The sequence below is a fragment of the Perognathus longimembris genome, chromosome 3 (genome assembly GCF_023159225.1).
Source record: "Perognathus longimembris pacificus isolate PPM17 chromosome 3, ASM2315922v1, whole genome shotgun sequence".
Lineage (NCBI taxonomy): Eukaryota > Metazoa > Chordata > Mammalia > Rodentia > Heteromyidae > Perognathus > Perognathus longimembris.
Window position 1 is genome coordinate 80,099,971 of NC_063163.1, and position 19,444 is coordinate 80,119,414.

Genomic DNA, 19,444 nt, shown 5'->3' on the forward strand with positions numbered 1-19,444 from the left:
AGCTGGCAGATTTTAGAAAAACAAAAACAACAACAAAAAACCCCCACCATGACCTGTAGCCCCACCCCACCCTCCCTGCCCTACCCTGCTCCACCCTAGTCCTGCAGGCTAGAGCTCCTCCCACCCTGGCAGCCACACTTGGCTGTTCCTGGCACTTAGCTATCTCTGCATCTGTAGCAGCACCTTGCACCATGCCCCCCTCCCCCAACTGGAGAGCCCTTGGCCTCCAGGTCTTTTTCCTGGTACATTTGATTTTCTCTTTGCTACGTGCCCAGCTTGTCCAAACCCAACATATGGTGATTCTTGGCCTCCCCTCTGGCCAGGCGTCTAAAGCATAAGTCCAGAGGGCTCCATCTATTTTCCTGTCTGCCTGTCGGGATTAGGGAAACATTGAGGACCCGCTCCCGCGACTTAAGATTGGGCAAGGCGGGGTGATTGCATGAGAGACAATGTAGGCTTTAGTAGGGGAATGTGGCAAGCTGGAAGGAGGGCGACCCTGTGGGCCTGGAAGCCTCAGATGGCATAGAAAGGCCACAAGTACGCGGGAGCTTACTTACACTCAGGTGGAGGGCTGAGCCAGCACCTTCCAGAAAGAGCGAGTAGCAGATAGATAAAGCTACCCTGCACTGTGTTGGGGACGAGCTGCTGCCGGGCTGTCCAAGCCCCTCCCCCGTGGCCTGACACACACACCACTGGCCTCTTGCTGAAAGGTGACACTCCATAGGCCCAGTTCCCTTAGTCACCCTGTGGGCGCCTGTCAGACTCGAAGGAGAATGAAGCTGGTGGCTTTGCCCCAGTGACGGTAAGTGACAGCAAGCAAGCAAGCGTTCTGGGCGGGAGGGAAAAAAAAATCTCGAAGTGCAGAGGGACATTGCTGGATGGTGATAGGCTGTCCTGTCCCTCAATTCTAGCCAGGAATGGTGTGTGTGTGTGTGTGTGTGTGTGTGTGTGTGTGTGTGTGTGTGTAGAAACAAAAGCATTCCCCCCCACCAACCTACCGGTACCCAGCAGCTGCTGGTCAGTGCTTGTTGAAACTCAGGAACTTCTTCCTGCATGTATTCATTGTGGCCAGGCCCCGCCCTGGCAGCTGTTGCTTGGGTTTAATTTGTAAAAAGTACAAATAAGATTGGAGAGGAAGAGTAGGGAGTTGTTGTCACTCAAAGGTAGACTACCTGCCTTGCATACATGAAGTCCTGGGTTCAATCCCCTAGCACCACAAATGAATAAAGGAGTATTGATAGCTTTGGCTGGCATCCACTTTCAGGTCAGCTGGGTTATTACAGCAAAAGGCAACAGTCTGCAATGTGAGGTCTACAGGGGTTCATTGGCAGATACCCCAACCTACCCTCGGCCTTTGCTGCTCCTAGACTCAGACCCTGTGAACAGTGCTCATTCTAGACCACTGTCCATGTCTGGCATTGTCAATTTACATATTGACCTATGGATCCATTGGGAAGATGCATGTCTGAAGTTGGGATCTTATCTCAGTGTTTTGTGTAATACCTTCTGCTCTATCAAATTCATTCATGTGTATTTTCTTTTTTTTTTTTTTTTTGCCAGTCCTGGGCCTTGGACTCAGGGCCTGAGCACTGTACCTAGCTTCTTTTTGCTCAAGGCTAGCACTCTGCCACTTGAGTCACAGCGCCACTCCTGGCCATTTTCTGTATATGTGGTGCTGGGGAATCGAACCCAGGGCTTCAAGTATACGAGGCAAGCGCTCTTGCCACTAGGCCATATCCCCAGCCCTCATGTGTCATGTGTTTTCAATGTCTGGGAAAGGTATGGAATGTTGGGCCAGGGTTTGAGCCGGTACCAAAGATTAGGCATTTCTGAGTTATAGTTTCTCAAACTGTGAAATAATGTATATATATATGCTCGCAATATCCCTGAAGTAGTTCTGTGGTTTGGAGGAGGGTAAGGGAGGAATCCTGGAAACTAGGGGAGTGGGCACATGTGTGTGTAAGTGCGATGCATGAATAAATACCATTCAAAGAGCAGCTCTGAGTCAGGAAAATAGAGCCAGAAGTCATGTCTCCATTTTGTAGAGGAGGAAACTGAGGCCCAATGGGTTTCTTTGGCTTTCTCAAACAGTGTCCCTACTTGGAAAAAAAGTCTCTGGTGTCACGACTCCAAAAGAAAAGGAAGGCAAGCATGGTCATGCAGGTAGCCCTGGCCAGGTAGGTGTGGGGTATAGGAGCCACTGGTTCCCATCAGAGGACTGGTAGATCTGAAAGCATTTGCAGAATGAGGAGAGGGGTGATCCCATCATTCATTGTGGATGTCTACTTTCAAGCTTGGTACTTGGCACATGGTCCCTGGATAGCATCCAGCATGTGCTTGTGTCCCCCCCTCTGAACCCCTCTCTCCATGTGCCACCTATCTCTCAGTATCAGACTATGTTCTCATGCAGTGAGAAAATGCCTGATGCTGGGTCTTTTGTAAAGAAAAGAGGTTTATTTAGTTCACTTCTGGGGGGAAGGCCCAAGAGTAATGTGCCATCTTCTGCTCAGCTCTATTAGAGTCTTTCTACCAACAGCACGATGTGATATGGTGGGAAGGTGTGTGGGAAAGAGACCATTTGGTGACACAGGAGGCCAAGGGGCATCAGGTGCCTGGCATGTCCTGTTTATAACAATTTCATTCCCATAAACAACAAAGCCCAAGTCACTCTGCAAAACCAACCTAAACCTTCCAAAGATGATGATGCCTTTATGACCTAATTGCCTCTTTAGGCTCCACCTCTTAAAGGTGCTGCTATCTCCCAGCACTGCCCCCTTCTGGGAAAACCATTTCTAAACCACAAGTCACCACATTTCCCATCCTTTCACGCAGCCAGATCCCCTGAGATTTCCCAAAGACCTTATCTAATACATAGTACAACTTTCCAGTAACAATAAATAGTAAGAACACATCCTCAGAATCTATACAATTCCATACAATTGTAGCATGTTTTGTTTTGAATTCTGTTGTCATCTTAGCAGTAAGCTTAAATATTTTTTGATGGGGGGGGGAGGAAGTGGGGGGGGGACCGAAGGGCACCTAGCAAATAAATCAATTGTATCCACTTAGCTATTACTTCTCTTGATCTCTTATTTTCAACTTGCAGGGTTGCCATGGTGATGACACCCCCCCCCTTACTTCCCCTGGGGCTCTTGAACACCGGTTCAGGACAGCATCCTAAAATCAAAATTCCAGCTTGGTTTGAGCCATTGGTTGGCGCTCAATGTGTGGGCATGGTTTTTTTTCCCCTCATGGATTCTGTCACTGAGCACGCGGTCATTGTGTGCTGGACATAAGGATCTCAAAATCAGTGTTCCCCAGGGCAACCCAGTGGGGCAGGGAGGACAAGGGCAGTTGGAACAGCAGGTTTCCACTTTGTGTTGTAATCAGGACACAGGTCCTCACCCTGGGGCTGAATAGAGAGCCCTGCGGCATGGATGGGGGGGAGGGCAGGCTGGCAACTGTGTATGAGTATGTCTGTGTGTGAATAGTCACACCACAGAGCTAGAAGATCCTTTGCACTCTGTCACACCCTCTTGCTGGACTTGTGGGGGTTTGGGGTGGTCCAGAGGTGGCTTTTGCAACATTTTTGGCAATACCATGTGCCAATGACTAATTTCAGAAAGTTTCTCAAGGGCCTGTTTGAGCCAGAAGCTTTGGGACTCTGACCTTTCTTAGTGACATTTTCTTTTTTCTTTTACAATCCAGTTCTATCTGTGGATTAAGAAATGCTGTATATTGGCTGGGAATGTGGCTTAGTGGTAGAGTGCTTGCCTAGCATGCATGAATCCCTGGGTTTGGTTCCTCAGTACCACATAAACAGAAAAAGCCAGAAGTAGCACTGTGGCTCAAGCGGTAGAGTGCTAGCCTTGAGCAAAAAGAAGCCAGGGACAGTGCTCAGGCCCTGAGTTCAAGCCCCAGGACTAGCAGAAAGAAAAAAAAAAAGAGTAGGGCCAGGATTTGAAATCTCTTTCTAGCACAAGCCCCCCACTGACCTAAAGACCTCTCACCAGGCTCCATCCTCTATCGGCCATGCCTCCTTCTGTAAGCATCACCATGGGGTTTGGGCCTTCATTTATATCATGTTTTGTAGATTTTCAGTGTACAAGTGAATATAAAATTTATGTCCCAAATATTTTGTTGTGTGTATTACCTGGAAAAACATCCTTGCCAACATTTCAGCAGTGCTGTCCCAACAGAGTTCAGGAAGTTCTTGGCTTGTGTATTTCCAGGAAACCACAAGAACTTTTCCTCTTTCCTTCAGAACACTGTGTTGAAATTACAGAAGAAGAGGCTGTGGAGATCCCAAGTCAATCTGGCTATGCGTTTTGTGGTCCTGACTTTGTAGTGCTTTTGGTACATCACTGGGGCAAAAGATTGGCTCATTTATTTATTTATTTATTTATTTATTTATTTATTTATTTATTTATTTATTTATTTATTTTTGGCCAGTCCTGGGGCTTGGACTCAGGGCCTGAGCACTGTCCCTGGCTTCTTTTTGCTCAAGGCTAGCACTCTGCCACTTGAGCCACAGCGCCACTTCTGGCCTTCTCTATATATGTGGTGCTGGGGAATCAAACCCAGGGCCTCGTGTATATGAGGCAAGCACTCTTGCCACTAGGCCATATCCCCAGCCCCAGATTGGCTCATTTATTGACTTTTTTGTTTTTGTGGTGCTGGGGACAGACCCGCAAGGCCTCACGCCTGCTAGCCATTGGCTCTGCCACTCATCTCCAAACCCAGCCTGCAGAATGGGTCCCCAAAGTTGTCAAAGCATGTTCAGAGCCGGCACGGGTGGCTCACAGCCGTCATCCTAGCTACTCAGGGTTGAGATCTGAGGAATGTGGTTCAAAGCCAGCCAAGGCAGGAAAGTCCATGAGACTCTTATCTTAGTTAGGGGTACAGGGTAAGCCACTAGTGCCTGGCTTGTTTTGAATATTTTGTTACCGTGCTTTCAACCTCATCCACCATGTACAGTGTGGATTAATGTTGCCCTCCTTTTTATGACTGAATAATATTGCATGGTGTGGATGAACCACGTTGTGCTTGCCTTTCTACCCATCGATGGCTATTTGGGCTTTTCCACTTTTTTTTTTTTTTTTTTTTTTTTTTTGGCCAGTCCTGGGGCTTGGACTCAGGGCCTGAGCACTGTCCCTGGCTTCTTTTTTTTTGCTCAAGGCTAGCACTCTGCCACTTGAGCCACAGCGCCACTTCTGGCCATTTTCTGTATATGTGGTGCTGGGGAATTGAACCCAGGGCCTCATGTATTTGAGGCAGGCACTCTTGCCACTAGGCCATATCCCCAGCCCCTTTTCCACTTTTTTGACATGATGCATCATGCTGCTTTAATGTCTTCATCTCATTCAGTTCTCTATCATGGGTATATCTATGATCTGGAATGACTGTTGGTACTGTACTGTGGGTCTTAGTCTGTGTGTGATATCATAACCTGGGTATCTGAGTGTTACAACATGAATTTCTTTTTTTGCCAGTCCTGGGCCTTGGACTCAGGGCCTGAGCACTGTCCCTGGCTTCTTTTTGCTCAAGGCTAGCACTCTGCCACTTGAGCCACAGCGTCACTTCTGGCCGTTTTCTATATATGTGGTGCTGGGGAATCGAACCCAGGGCTTCATGTATATAAGGCAGGCGCTCTTGCCACTAGGCCATATTCCCAGCCCCTACAACATGAATTTCTGAGACAGAGAAATTTGTAAGGAACAGAGATTTATTTGTTCCAGTTATGGAGACTGAGAAATTCAAGACCAAAGGCTTGTTTGTAGCAAGGGTCTTCTCATTCCCATAGAGAAGGCAGAAGGACAACAGAGCCATAGGGGCCCAGGCTCCTTTACAAAAGCCCTCTCTCCGGGGTAGGGAATATGGCCTAGTGGTAAAGTGCTTGCCTCATATACATGAAGCCCTGGGTTCGATTCCCCAGCACCACATATATAGAAAAAGCCAGAAAGGCTCAAGTGGTAGAGTGCTACCCTTGAGCAAAAAGAAGCCAGGGACAGTGCTCAGGCCCTGAGTTCAAGTCCAGGATTGGCCAAAAAAAAAAACAAAAAAGCTCTCTCTCATGATTACAAACCCTCTCCTGAGATGACAGCATCAATCCTGGCCCTCATGGCTTAGTCACTTCTTAACCCATGTCTGGACACTGGACACCATCACATTGGAGATTCAGTTTCTAACCCATTGAAAACCCAAAGGAGAGACAGGAAACTGAGCATCAAGGAATGTGCCCAAGGCCACACAGCACATTGTGGGTCTTGTTGGGCCCAACCACTTCTCAGCCTGCTAGCTCCTGTGGGAGAGAAGTCACTCAATTATGTCAACTGAAAAAAATAAAAATCTCAGGGGCTGGGAACATGGCCTAATGGCAAGAGTGCTTGACTTGTATACATGAAGCCCTGGGTTTGATTCCTCAGCACTACATATGTAGAAAACGGCCAGAAGTGGTGCTGTGTCTCAAGTGGCAGAGTGCTAGCCTTGAGCAAAAAGAAGCCAGGGACAATGCTCAGGCCCTGAGTTCAAGGCCCAGGACTGGCCAAAAAAAAAAAAAAAAAAAAAAAAAAAAGAAAAAAGAAAAAGAAAGAAAGAAAAGAAAATCTCTGTCTTTTCTTTTCCTTTACAGATTTCCTGAATGGTCTTGCTCCTTTTCCTCTCTTGCCTGATTTTCTCCTGCTTGACGTTTTCCTGGTTAAAAATCTGGAGGAAAATGACAGACTCCAGCCCAGTCACCAACAGTAAATTGGAAGCAAGTCTCATCCCAAATCAGGAGCCCTTTCCAGCCTCAGGTGGCTCAGAGGAGCCAGGCCAAGAAAACAATGGCAGCTCCCTGCCGAAGACTCCCAAACAGGCCCAGCAAGCCTCCCATGAAAGCCCCAATGATGCTTGTCAGCAGAGAAACTCCCTGCCTCCCCCACACCAGAAGCCCCCGAAAACCCCCCACTCTTCCAATGATACCTGGCCTGCCCGAGAACTGCAAGCCAATGGGACAGGGACCCAAGACCTGGAACCCCCAGATATCAACAGCCTGTCCTCCCCCACCAGGCCCCAGGGCCAGAGAGCCAGATCCCCGTCCAAGGAGGACAAGAAGCAGGCCCACCTCAAGAGGCAGCTCATGACCAACTTCATCCTGGGCTCCTTTGATGACAACTCCTCTGATGAAGACTCAGGGGCTAGCATTTTACGAGAGTCTTCCCGAAAGGGCAGTCGGGCCAGCCTGGGCACCCTGTCTCCAGAGGCTGCTGGGATTGCAACTGAAGCTGACTCTCATAAGCCAGCTATGAGGTAAGGACATCCATTCTCCTCCAAGTGGGCAAGGCAGCAGAGAGAGCGGGGCTTGCTCCCTTTCTCACCCCTCTCCTGCCTTTCCATCAGGGCAATGCCAATACTCAAGGTAGCTGTGTTTGAAAACGAGGAGAAAACCCAGGGTATGTAAGCTCTGCCTCTTAGTTCTCTTTGCTCAGCTGGACAGCCTGTTCTCTTTTTTTTTTTTTTTTTTTTTTTTTTTTTGCCAGTCCTGGGCCTTGGACTCAGGGCCTGAGCACTGTCCCTGGCTTCTTTTTGCTCAAGGCTACCACTTGAGCCACAGCGCCACTTCTGGCCATTTTCTACATATGTGGTGCTGGAGAATCGAACCCAGGTCTTCACGTATACAAGTCAAGCACTCTTGCCACTAGGCCATATTCCCAGCCCGGGATAGCCTGTTCTTGAAGACAAATGTCTTCCAACATTTTGAGGTCTCTAGTTTCTCCAGAACAAAAGTAGGGGGACCTGGGCTCTGGGCTGATTCTCCCAGTCCTTTCTCCATTTCAAAGACTGAAAACTAAGGGCTTAGCTGGGTGCCTGTGGCTCATGCTTGTAATTCAAGCGACTTAGAAGGCTGAGATGTGAGGTTAGCAATTCGAAGCCAGCCTGGGCAGGAACATCTGTGAGACCCTTATCACCAATGAACCACCAGAAAACTGGAAATGGTACTGTGGCTTAAAATGGTAGAGTACTAGGCTTGAGCAAAAGGAGCTCAGGGACAGTGCCCAAGTGCCAAGTCAAGCCCCATGACCAACAAAAAATAACATACAATAAAAAATAAAATAGGCTAAAAACTTAGGGCTAAGGGAACCCTGGGGTGTTCATTCAGGGCTCTCCCCTCCTTGTGGAAATTACAACAAAGACAATAAAAGGACAACGTGCCCTTGCCCTTCATGGTTTCCCAAGGGAGCCCTTTGGTTTGTTCTGTCCTGCCAGGCCACCTCCCCACCACTAGCCTCTTCCTGCTGCTCCATTAGTAGGAGACTGGAAAGCGTGGATGAAAAATGGCTGTGTTGAAACTTGCGTCCTGGGCAGAAGCTTTCTCTAAGCCACATTCAAAGAGATCTTTTCCATCCTCTGGCATCCTCACTCTCAGGCAGCACTCAGCCTCAGCCCTCTCTCTGGGCCTCACTTTAACCTGCTGTTGTTCCTGAGCTCAGTGAGGTGCTTTTTTTTTTTTTTTTTGCGCCAGTCCTGGATCTTGAACTCAGGGCTTAGATGCTGTCCCCAACCCTCTTTGGGCTCAAGACTAGCACTCTATCACTTGAGTCACAGCACCTTCTGGATTTTTTTTTTTTTAATTGGAGATAAGAATCTCGTGGACTTTTCTGGCCAGGCTGGCTTCAAACTGTGATCCTCAGATTTCAGTCTCCTGAGTAGATAGGATTATAGGTATGAGCCACCAACACCTAGCTAGAGTGCTCTTGTATACTCCAAACTCCCACCATGGCCAGCTGGCCTACCTTGCACTGAGAGGGACCACATGCTCTGCTCCCACCCTCTTTGCTGTTGACTAAGGAGCAAGCTCATTTGTATTCTTCCCTGGTTGCTGGAAATTCGTTAGTGGGTCCTTCTATCCAGAGTTACCTCCTCTGGGGGACCCTCCCTGTCCCTGTCCCACCTTTAAAACATGCCCCCCATCCTAGGCCCTAGTTTCATTGTTGTCTCAGTTTCTGTGTTTTGTTGTCTCCCTTCTGGAGATTATGTCTCCTCCTGGAGATTATGATTCTTGCTGGTTGTCTTTCTTCCTGCACTGCTGGGCAAAGTCCATGAATTCAGGGCCAGGTTGGCCATGATCTGTTTTTTTCCTACTGTTTTGTCTTGTACAGACTATGAATGAATGTGTGCCAAATGCACAAATGAAGTGGGCAATGTGGGCTTGCCTCATTGAATCCTGTATCTTGGGACATGAGAAACACTTGAGCAAGGGTGGAGATGGATGAGTGGATAGATGGATAGGGAAATGGATGGATGGATGGATGGATGGATGAGGAAATGGATGGATGGGAGGATGAATAGGCATCTTGTTTGTCTTCAGCAACAGTGATATTTTATTCTCATAAACCCTTCTTGCATGTATTGGTATAAACTTTATAGTCTATCCTGGAGTTAAGCTCCAATTTTAGGAGTTAAACTCCAATTTTGGATTTTTCTTTTGTCTTTAATATGCTCACAGGAAGTCATGGTTTCTCTCACCCCCCCCCCCCCCCCCCACTTAATGAGTGCTGGGTACCATTATAGACCAGAGATTTGTGTGCTGTGTTCTGGTCTCTCTTCAAGCTCATTCCCTCGGGTTCATCTCAGGTCAAGGATTAGGCCTGTCCTGTCCTTGGATTTGGAAACATAGGTTATGTGTCATTGGTATGATTAAATATTTTATCACAATTTTATTTATTTTTACTGTGCTTGAGATGATGCTAAATAATAAGCGTAGCATACCTTAGGAAAACTTCATCAACTGGGGTTACATCGACATTACTGCCGTGTTTTCTTGGCAGCGCAGTTTGGCTCTTTGTCTTTTGTTATATTTCTGGACGAAGGAAGCATCACTTATTCCTTCCTTCTAACTGCAGTCAGTTTGTCCCATTGGGGGAATGCACCTCATCTGTGTATTGGGAATAAACAAACATGTTAACCTTGATGGGAGTTTATTTAGGATCCAGGGAGAGCAGCTGGGGTCCTCTCTGCCCTCCCTTCCTGGGTCCCTTACTTGGGGACCCAACAGGTTCCAAGTGCCTGCAGAGCCCCTCAGTGGGGAATGGGAATGGGGGGGAGGGGAGGAGGGTGTAGCAAACTTGCCATGGGGGAGAAGGGGGGTGTCGAAGTGAAAAAAAAACAACAAATACAGGAGCCAAAAATTGACATGGCAACACGGGCTTTTAAAAGGCACCGGGGGAGGGGTGGGGGTGGGGGTGGGGGAGCCTCTAATTTGAAATGTCTCCTACCGCCCCCCCCCCCCCCCGTGCGTGTGTGTGTGTGTGTGTGTGTGTGTGTGTGTGTCCAACTGCAAGAATAGCCACCGTATGTAGGGGTACAGAATCTTTAATTCTGCTTTATTGGAGGAGCTAGGCAGGAAAGTGCAAGAGTTTTTTTTTAAATTGTTTTCCTCCTGTACTCAGGGTACTCAAGGTCAACAGCGGTCAGCCATTGGTGGGGCGGGGCTGGAGTGGAGCAGAGGGCGTGGCTAACCAGAACCGGGCAGGGGCACCATCGGGGCGTGGCCGGAGAGGGGCGGGGCTTTGACGGGCGGGGCTTTGGTGGCGGGGCGGGGCCGGGGCGGCGCCTTGGTCCCGGCAGCGGGCGCAGGGGGCATTTCCGGATGGAGCAAGCGCAGCACGCAGTTGGGTGTCCGCCCGCAGTGGCCACGCGCAGCCCCAGGCGCTCTAGGACAGTGCCTCGGCCTGCTGGTCGTGACCTAGCTCTCCTGATGGGCCTCGGGGCTGGGGTCTGCTCTACAGGCTTAAGGGCTGCCTGCTCTGCGCCCCTGCGGGAGCCGGGTGGGATTGGCCGGTGGGTCGGTCAACATGAGCCCAGCCAAGTGCAAGGTCTGTTTCTCTGATCGCCCCGAGAAGTAAGTAAGCTGCAATTTTCATAACTGTTACCTCTTACGAACGTATGCAGTCCCCCTCCCTCCTCGCCCCAGGTCAGGCCGTCTGTCCTCTTAGCACCCCTTTTTCCTTTGACTCCCCAACTAAAGAAATGCAAGCTTAAGCTTTGGCTTTGGCTGCGGGGCAGATAGAGCCCGCTTTGCAGAGTTCCGCAGGCCTTGGAGGGAGGAGGAGGAGGACGCCAGACCTGACACCCACAAGTGTGGGATCCAGTGCCTCAAGGCTTACCCTGGGGTGGGGAGCACCCTCTTCCCCCCACTTTGCCAGCTAAGCCTTGAAAAATGCCACGGCAGTGGGAAGGAAGGCTTTTTGAAGTGGAACCCCGGGTGAGACCCAGACCTGCAGCTGGCATCCCTATTAAAGCTCATTTTCTGAACAGACTCACAGGAGTCCCAGAGCTCCTTAGCCACACCCACACGTGATTTTGCCTTCTTCTTTTTGTTTTCATTTTGTTGTTTAAACAGTTGCCAAAGGGATGCTGTATTTGTTGTTGGACATTCAGAAAATCAGAGATAAACAAAAAGGAGGAATATGAGTCACCACAATTCTTTCCCCAGTGACCAACAGTTGTGTATCTTTGTAGTGTTCAGTGCAGATATGTATTAATGTATATAATTGAATCATGCGCCCAGCACAGATGGCTCAGGCCAGTAATCCTTGCTACTCAGGAGGCTGAGATCTGAGGATCAAAGTTCAAAGCTAGGATAGGCAGACATCTAAAAGTCTCTTATCTCCACTTAGGCAGCAAAAAGCTGAAAATGGGATATGACTCAAGTAAGTGGCAGAGCACCAGCCAGTGGGAAAGCCATGTGAGAATGTAAGGTCCTGAGTTGAAGCCCCAGTACTGGAACCAAAAGAAAAAAAAAAGAAAGAGAAAGAAATTATGAAAATTATACAGAGAATACTAGATTGTAATTTGTGTGTATTGGTGTTTGCCAGTCCTGGGGCTTGAACAACTCAGGGCTTGGGTGCTCTTTTTTTTTTTTTTTGCCAGTCCTAGGGCTTGAACTCAGGGCCTGGGCACTGTCCCCGAGCTTCTTTTGCTCAAGGCTAGCACTCTACCACTTGAGCCACAGTGCCACATCCTTTTTTTCTGTGTATGTGGTACCGAGGAATCAAACCCAGGGCTTCATGCATGCTAGGCCAGCACTCTATCACTAAGCCACATTCCCAGGCCTCCCTGAGAGGATTTTTTGCTCAAGTTTAGTGCTCTACCACTTAAGCCACAGCTTCACTTAGGGCTTTTTGGTGGTTTATTGGAGATAAGCATCCCACTGGCTTTTCTTCCCCTGCTGGCTTTAGATTGTGATACTCAGATCTCAGCCTTCTGAGTAGCTGGGATTACAGGTGTGAGCCACCAGTGCCTGGCCCACAAATCAAGGTTTTCTGGAAGATAGTGACATCGTCAATTTGCATTTAGTCTATGGCTCCTTCTGCTTGATTGGTGGAGTTGTTCTGAGGACACAACTGGCCTGAACACTTGAAGAACTATGGATTGACTGATCTCTGCCAGAATTGCCCTGCAACCCTTGCTTTACCATGGTGTCCAGGGTGTTGCTATAACAGGATGCATCTTAAAACTCAAGCTGTTTGTCTCTCTTTCTCTCTTTTTAATGCTGTTATGTGCATCATGTTGAGGAATGCCTTGTAGGCAGTGAGTCACTTCCTGTGTTACTATCTTAGGGTAAAGGTACCTGCTCTGTAAACTTTCTGCACATACACCTTCCCTGTGTGTGATCCATCATCCTCAGTGAGCAGGAAGGGACCCAGAAATCTCTGGGAAGCATGCCTTCTACCTTCTAAAACTGATTTAGTGGGAGTAATTCAGACAGATGTCTTGTCAGCTGACTGTTTTATCTGTGGTTTTGTTTTCTGTCAAATGTGGCTCAAATGGTAGAACATCTTATTAGCAAGCTCAAGGCCCTAAATTCAAAACCCAGTACTTCCACTTTTATTTATTTGTTTATTTACTTAGTTTTTGCTGCACCTCAGGAGTGAGCTTAGAGCCTAGGCACTGTTCCTGAGCTTCTTTGTGCTCAGGGCTAGCACTGTTCCACTTGAGCCACTTCTGGCTTCTTCTGTATAGTTTTTCGGAGTCTCACGGACTTTCCTGCCTGGGCTGGCTTTGAACCTTGATCCTCAGTCTTAGCCTCCTGACTATCTAGAATTGTGGACATGAGCCACCAATGTCCAACTGCCAATTAAAAAAAAATCAGTCTGAAAATATGAAATGAAAAACTCCAGAAGCAAGCAATGTATGTGTTTAAAATCACTTACTTTTCTGAGTAGTCTGATGGAATCTTGCACATTTCTGGGTGGAGAATGCGTTTCCATATTGTATATGCTACCTACATGTTAGTGGTACTCTCATCATTACTTCAGCTATATCATGGAATCATAGTACTTGTGTTGTAAGTAACTAAACAGTGTCTCTTAAGCACAAAAGTAGTGGTGCTGGAAGTTTTATTACAGCATCATATTATAGCTATTCTATTTTATTACTATTGCTGTTCACCACTTAGTGTACCTGATTTATAAATTAAGCTTTATCCTAGGTATGTGTGTACAGAAAAAACTTGTTTGCATGTGTGTACACATATACAGTTTAGTACTAGCAAAGGCTTCAGACTCTCACTGGATGAAGGGTGTCAAAGAATGTGTCCCTGTGGACAAGGGGGCTGACTGTAACTCTAGTTCCAGGCCTGTGAGTTTGCCAGGATTCACCACCACCATTTGTGCTGTGCCACTCTGAGTGCTTTGTAAGTGTGACTTTGTGCCATCTTCTCTAGACCATTTTAGGTGGCCATGCACGACTTGGATCTCTTCTTTCTGGTGTACCGAATCCTTCATGGAGTTTGGAGGTCCCGTGTTGTCCATGGCCGCAGCCTTAATCCATCTCCTCACTCAAGCACGAGCATGTGCCCCAGTCAAACCATGTAGTCTGCAAAGGATCCTTTCTTATTTGATCTGTAAAGGTATTTGGACAAGTTTAGTGTATTAGTCATATGCTGGTACTGGTCCTTGAACTCAGGGCCTCAATGTGTAGCTTTGGTGACCCAGCTCTACTTTCAGCTTTCTGCTGGGTCATTGGAAATAAGAGTCTCACAGACTTTTTTCCTTGGGATGGCTCCAAACTGTGATCCTCAGATGTCACCCTCCTGAGTAGCTACAATTACAGGTGTGAGCCACTGGCACCCAGCTTTAGTATATCAAGTCTTCATTGTTGTTGTTGGTGGTGGTGGTCATGGAAATTAAACTCAAGCCTGGGCTCTGTCCCTGAGCTCTTTTGCTCAAGGGTAGCGCTCTACCACTTTGAGCCATAGCACCACTTCCAGTTTTCTGGGGTGGTTCATTGGAGATGAGTCTCACAAACTTTCCTGCCTGGGCTGGTTTTGAACTGTGATCCTCAGCTTTCAGCCTCGTGATTAGGTAGGATTATAAGCAAGAGCCATTAACACCTGGCTTAGTCAGTCTTGAATAACACTTACTGTGCCCTTGATTCTCATACAAATACACTTCCCTTTAAGCCAGAAAAAATGAACCTGCAAGAACTGGGAGCTGACCCAGCAAGTCCAGGACATGAGGTGCGCATAGATGGTGGAGTGGATGAAGTGGTATGTGCTCTATAGAGTGACCACAATGTCTCTCAGCTTACAGCTAGAATTTCTAGAAGATAGAGTTAGTCCAACTCTGCCCTTGAGCTGTGACCTCGAGCAGATACCATCTAGCCATGGGGGCTCCATTTCTTCCTCTGTCATCCGGGCTAACCCCAACTGGCCTTTCTAGAATTATTGACATGCTGGTTTTAAGAGCTTCCCTGGCTCACCATGAATATTTCACACCAGCTGAGAATAGCCAAGCCAAGTGTGATGACACACACCTACAATCCCAGTATTCAGAAGGTTGAGGCAGGAGGATTGTGAGTTTGAGGCCAGCCTGGGTTCACAGTGAGACTCTGTCTCATAAAACAACCAAACCAAATACAGAGGAGATAGTTGAGCAGTGACAGAAGCCTTGGGGATTCAGAGGCATTTGGGGTCCAGCCCTGGTGCACTGGGCCGTCTAAGGAGCCAGGTGCCTTCACCTTCCTGTGCATGCCCCAAGTGCCCACAAACATTCCCTGCTGCGTGAATGGGGCCAGAGTTCAGAGAGCAGAGGAGTGAATGTGGGTCAGAGTGGACAAGGGCTTCATGGAAGAGACTTAGATGGAAGGGAGAAAAGAGAGAGATACTGGGGAGGAGGAGGCAGCAGAGCTGGGCTTCCAGAGTTTCTCCTGCCCCCCACCCCCATTCTGCTATGGGACTCTGCTCAGAAGGGGACCAGTCCCCGCATGGAAGGGGGTTGCTGGTAAATAGCGCTCTCATCCTTGATTGCATCTAGGATTTCTACAATGGTGGTAGGAGCATGGCTCTGCATCATCACTGATTAGTAAGTCTGGGGTGCACGCAGGCATGGGTGCTTTCTCTCTCAGCATTTTTTTTTTTTTTTTTTTTTGCCAGTCCTGAACTCTGGGCTTGGGTGCTGTCCCTGGGCTCCTTTTCTGTTCAAGGCTAGCACTCTGGCTTTTTCTGTGATTAATTGGAGATAAGAGTCTCATGGACTTTCCTGCTCAGGAATAACTTCAAACCATGATCCTCAGATCTCAGCCTCTGGAGTAGCTAGGATTACAGGTGTGAGTCACCAGCATCCAGCTTAGCATACATTAATTATATAAGACAGCTTCATTGTAAAAATTCCACAGATGGGCTGGGAATATGGTCTAGTGGCGAGTGCTTGACTTGTATACATGAAGACCTGGGTTTGATTCCCCAGCACCACATATATAGAAAAAAAAAAAAAAACAGCCAGAAGTGGCGCTGTGGCTCAAGTGGCAGAGTGCCAGCCTTGAGCAAAAAGAAGCCAGGGACAGTGCTCAGGCCGTGAGTCCAAGGCCCAGGACTGGCAAAAAAAAAAAAAAAAAAAAAAAATCCACACATGCATACACTGTGCATTGAACAAGTTTGTTTGTTGCTCCTCTTAGCTTTCTTCATTCCAACTCCCTTCCCCAGTCAGTATCTAGTGGGTCAGTCTTATTATGCTATCTTTATATATAATATGAATTATAGCTGGATTCTATCTACCTCTCAGTCCCCTCTCCTCTTTCCCACTGGTTTCCTCCCAGTCCCCCTTTATGCTTACATTTCCTCTTCCTCTTCCTCCCCCTCTCCCCATCATCATATCATTTTAGGTCTAGAGTCCACATGTGATTGAAAACATGCAGCAGTTGGTTTTCTTGAGCGCGACTTATCTTGCTCAACATGACGATTTCCAGTTGCACTCATTCCCCCCCCTGCAAACAGCATCATTTCATTCTACTTTAGGGATGAATAGTACTCCACTGTTGTACGTATATCATTTGTGTATCTCCTTTATCCACTTACCAGCTGACAGGCACCTGGCCTGATTCCTCAGCTTGGCTACTGTGCACAGTGCTGCAGTAGATGGGGGCCTACAGGTTTCTCTCTTCTCTGTTGATTTACTCTCCAGGAGTGGTATATTGGTGGGGTTATCAGAAAAGTGTTTTTAGTTGTTTTTATTCCTGAGGACCCTCCATACTGATATCCATCATGTTTGTACTAGTTTACATTCCCATCAACAGTGTGTACAGGTTTCTTTTTCCTAATGCATCTTCCCCCCCCCCACCCCCCCCCCCCCCCAGCATTCACTGCTGTTTGTTTTCTTGGCCATGGCCATTTTGACTGGGTGAGGTAGAATCTTAGTGTGGTTTTGATCTGCATTTCCCAGATGGCTAAGGATGTGGAGCCCTTCCTCATGGGTCTGTTAGCCATGTGTACTTGATCTGCATCTGGATTCTTCAAGTGCTTCATGTCAGGGCTACACACAGCTGCTTGGCTTGCGGGGACAGCCCTCTGTTTTTGTGAGGGACCAGATAGTATTTTCAGCTTTGGAGCTGTATGGTCTCTGGACAGCTCACTCTGCTCCTTCCTTCAGCCTGAACTACAATCAAGCAGTATTTCCAAATGAGCTGAATCTGGAATTTCCCTTCATTTTTGTGTGCCACAAAATAGGATTTTTTTTTTTCACTGTGAACCCCATTAGCCTGTCGGGGGTGTAGGAGCTCCTAGAAAACTGGATTTGGCTCTTGGGCCCTAGCTTGTTCACCCCTGGTCTACAAGTGTGTGGCCTGAAAAACTTCCCCAGGGTCTGCTTGTCTTAGGAGTCTTTTTTAAAACTTTATTTTTTTTGGCAGTGCTAGGGTTTGAACTCAGGGCCTTGCTTTAGCTTGCAGGCGCTCTGCATTGGAACCACACCTTCAGCCTCAGGAAGCCTAGTTTTGTGTTGTTTTAAAGATGTTTTAAAGTTCTCTGCTGGACTACACAATGTCCCTTCTTGCTTTATGATAAGACAAACATTTGGCCCAGAAAGTACCTTTTCTCCCTTCATCTGGCAGTTGGAGTGTGTGTCCCCTTCCATCTCATGGAAGGGAAGAGAAGGTGGTGACTCTGATGGCTGGAAGGGGCCAGGGCCTTGGCCCCGTGTGCCACCCTTGGGCTGTCATTATGGCCTTCTCTCAGAACAAGAACAACAGATAGCGCAGAGTTGTGAGCTCCATTTTGGGCCAGCCCTATTAGTTGTGTGTGTTTGTGTTTGTGTGTGTGTGTGTGTGTGTGTGTGTGTGTGTGTGTGTGTGTACTTGAACTCAGAGCCTGGGCACTGTCCCTGTGCTTTTTTGCTCAAGGCTAACATTCTACCACTTGAGCCACTGCACTACTTCCAGCTTTTTTTTTTTTTTTTGTAGTTAATTGGAGATACAAGTTTCATGGACTTTATCTGGGCTAACTTTGATCTTCAGTCTTCAGATCTAGCCTCCTGAGTAGCTAGATTACAGGCATGAGCCACCAGCCCCGGGTTTAATGCCTCCTCCTCCTCCTCCTCTAACTCCTCTTCTTCCTCCTTCCTTCCTTCTTCTCCTGTTGTTTGTGGGGCTTGAACTCAGGGCCTGGGCGCTGTCCCTGAGCTTTTTCACTCAAGGCTAACACTTCCATTTTGAGCTACAGCTCCACTTCCAGTCTTTTGGTGGTTCATTGGAGATAAGAGTTGCACAGATTTTCCTGTCCAGGCTGGCTTTGAACCATGGTCTTCAGATCTCAGCCTCCTGTAGCTAGGATGACAGATGTTCTTATTTATTTATTTAGTCTAATCAATAGGATATGCTTTCATTTATCTCAGAGAATCCCTGAACCTCGGTCTCATCTGGAGCCAGTGATGAGACACTTTGTCCCCTTTTGCTCCCCAGCTTAGTCCAAAAGCTGGTCCCTGCGAATGCTGATTTCCTGTCTCCCTCATTCAGTTCCCCTGCTCTCCGTGCTGGGATGACTGACTGGTGTTTGGCTGGCACCTCTGTTGTTGATTGCTACCCGAAGCCATTTCCAAAGTCACCGTGGAACATTTCAGCTTGTCCTATTTGTGTGCCCGGCTGTGTAAGGCTAGGGCTTAGGGTTGGGCTGAAGGCTCAGGGCTTAGCAGGGTTGTCCTTCACCTGAAGCAAAGGCTGGCTGAAGGGTGAGCTCTCTGGAGCTCTAGCTCTGGTCTCTAGCATTGTCCAAAAGAATTATAATAGCCACTTGCTTAGAGACTGGGCCAGACACAAGGCCACCTGGCAGTATTATCTGTTCACTTTTGGGGTTCATAGTGATGGCTTATGGCTTGCAGGATGAAGGGGCTTGGTCACCAGCTTTGACATCAAAATGGTGACTGTGAATGGTTCTCTCCTCCCCCCAGGATGGAGTTTTCTCCATTGTGCTTTAGGTCAAACTGTTAGTGCTGGTGATTTGTGTGTATGGAAAAAGGGAAATGGGGGCTGGGAATATGGCCTAGTGGCAAGAGAACTTGACTTGTATACATGAAGACCTGGGTTCGATTCCCCAGCACCACATATATAGAAAACGGCCAGAAGTGGCGCTGTGGCTCAAGTGGCACAGTGCTAGCCTTGAGCAAAAAAAAGGAAGCCAGGGACAGTGCTCAGGCCCTGAGTCCAAGGCCCAGGACTGGCAAAAAAAAAAAAAAAAAAAAAAACAGAAAAGAAAAAAGAAAAAAAAAAGAAAAAGGGAAATGGAAGACTTTCTGGAAAAGGATCAAGGTCATGGCCAGATGGGGAGAGCATTCAAGTGGGGTGCAGGACCTGAGCATCATGGCCCAGGTGGTTGAGGGGCTTGATGCTCTGCTGGATAGGGCTAAGGGCAGATCCATAGTCTCCTACCCTCCTGGCTTGCTGTATGGAAGTAACTGTTTATTGTGTGCCTGACACACTTTTTCCCTCCATCCTTCCCTCCTTCACCCCTCCCCTGCCTTCCTCCCTTCCCTTCCCTCCCTCCCTTTTTTCCTTCTTTCTTTCTCTCTCTTTCTCCCTTCCTTCCTTCCTTTCTTCCTTCCTTACTTCCTTCTTTTCTTTCTTTTTTTTTTTTGGCCAGTCCTTGGGCTTGGACTCAGGGCCTGAGCACTGTCCCTGGCTTCTTTTTGCTCAA

The 19,444-nt window shown here is 47.8% G+C and overlaps 1 protein-coding gene across 4 annotated transcripts in view; it reads left to right on the plus strand.

The window, feature by feature from the left end:
- The first annotated feature begins 559 nt into the window (after nt 1–559).
- Acacb (acetyl-CoA carboxylase beta) overlaps nt 560–19,444 on the plus strand; it is an 85,296-nt gene continuing 66,411 nt past the window's right edge. Inside the window, exons 1-3 of one of the 4 annotated variants that reach the window (XM_048342784.1) lie at nt 561–802; nt 2,092–2,177; nt 6,632–7,290. In XM_048342784.1, the coding sequence (XP_048198741.1) occupies nt 6,641–7,290 (650 nt within the window). In that variant the 5' untranslated portion in view covers nt 561–802; nt 2,092–2,177; nt 6,632–6,640. Of the gene's footprint in view, nt 803–2,091; nt 2,178–6,631; nt 7,291–10,657; nt 10,883–11,046; nt 11,246–19,444 lie in introns of those variants that run through there. The other 3 variants (XM_048342785.1, XM_048342787.1, XM_048342786.1) reach the window with 3 other exon arrangements.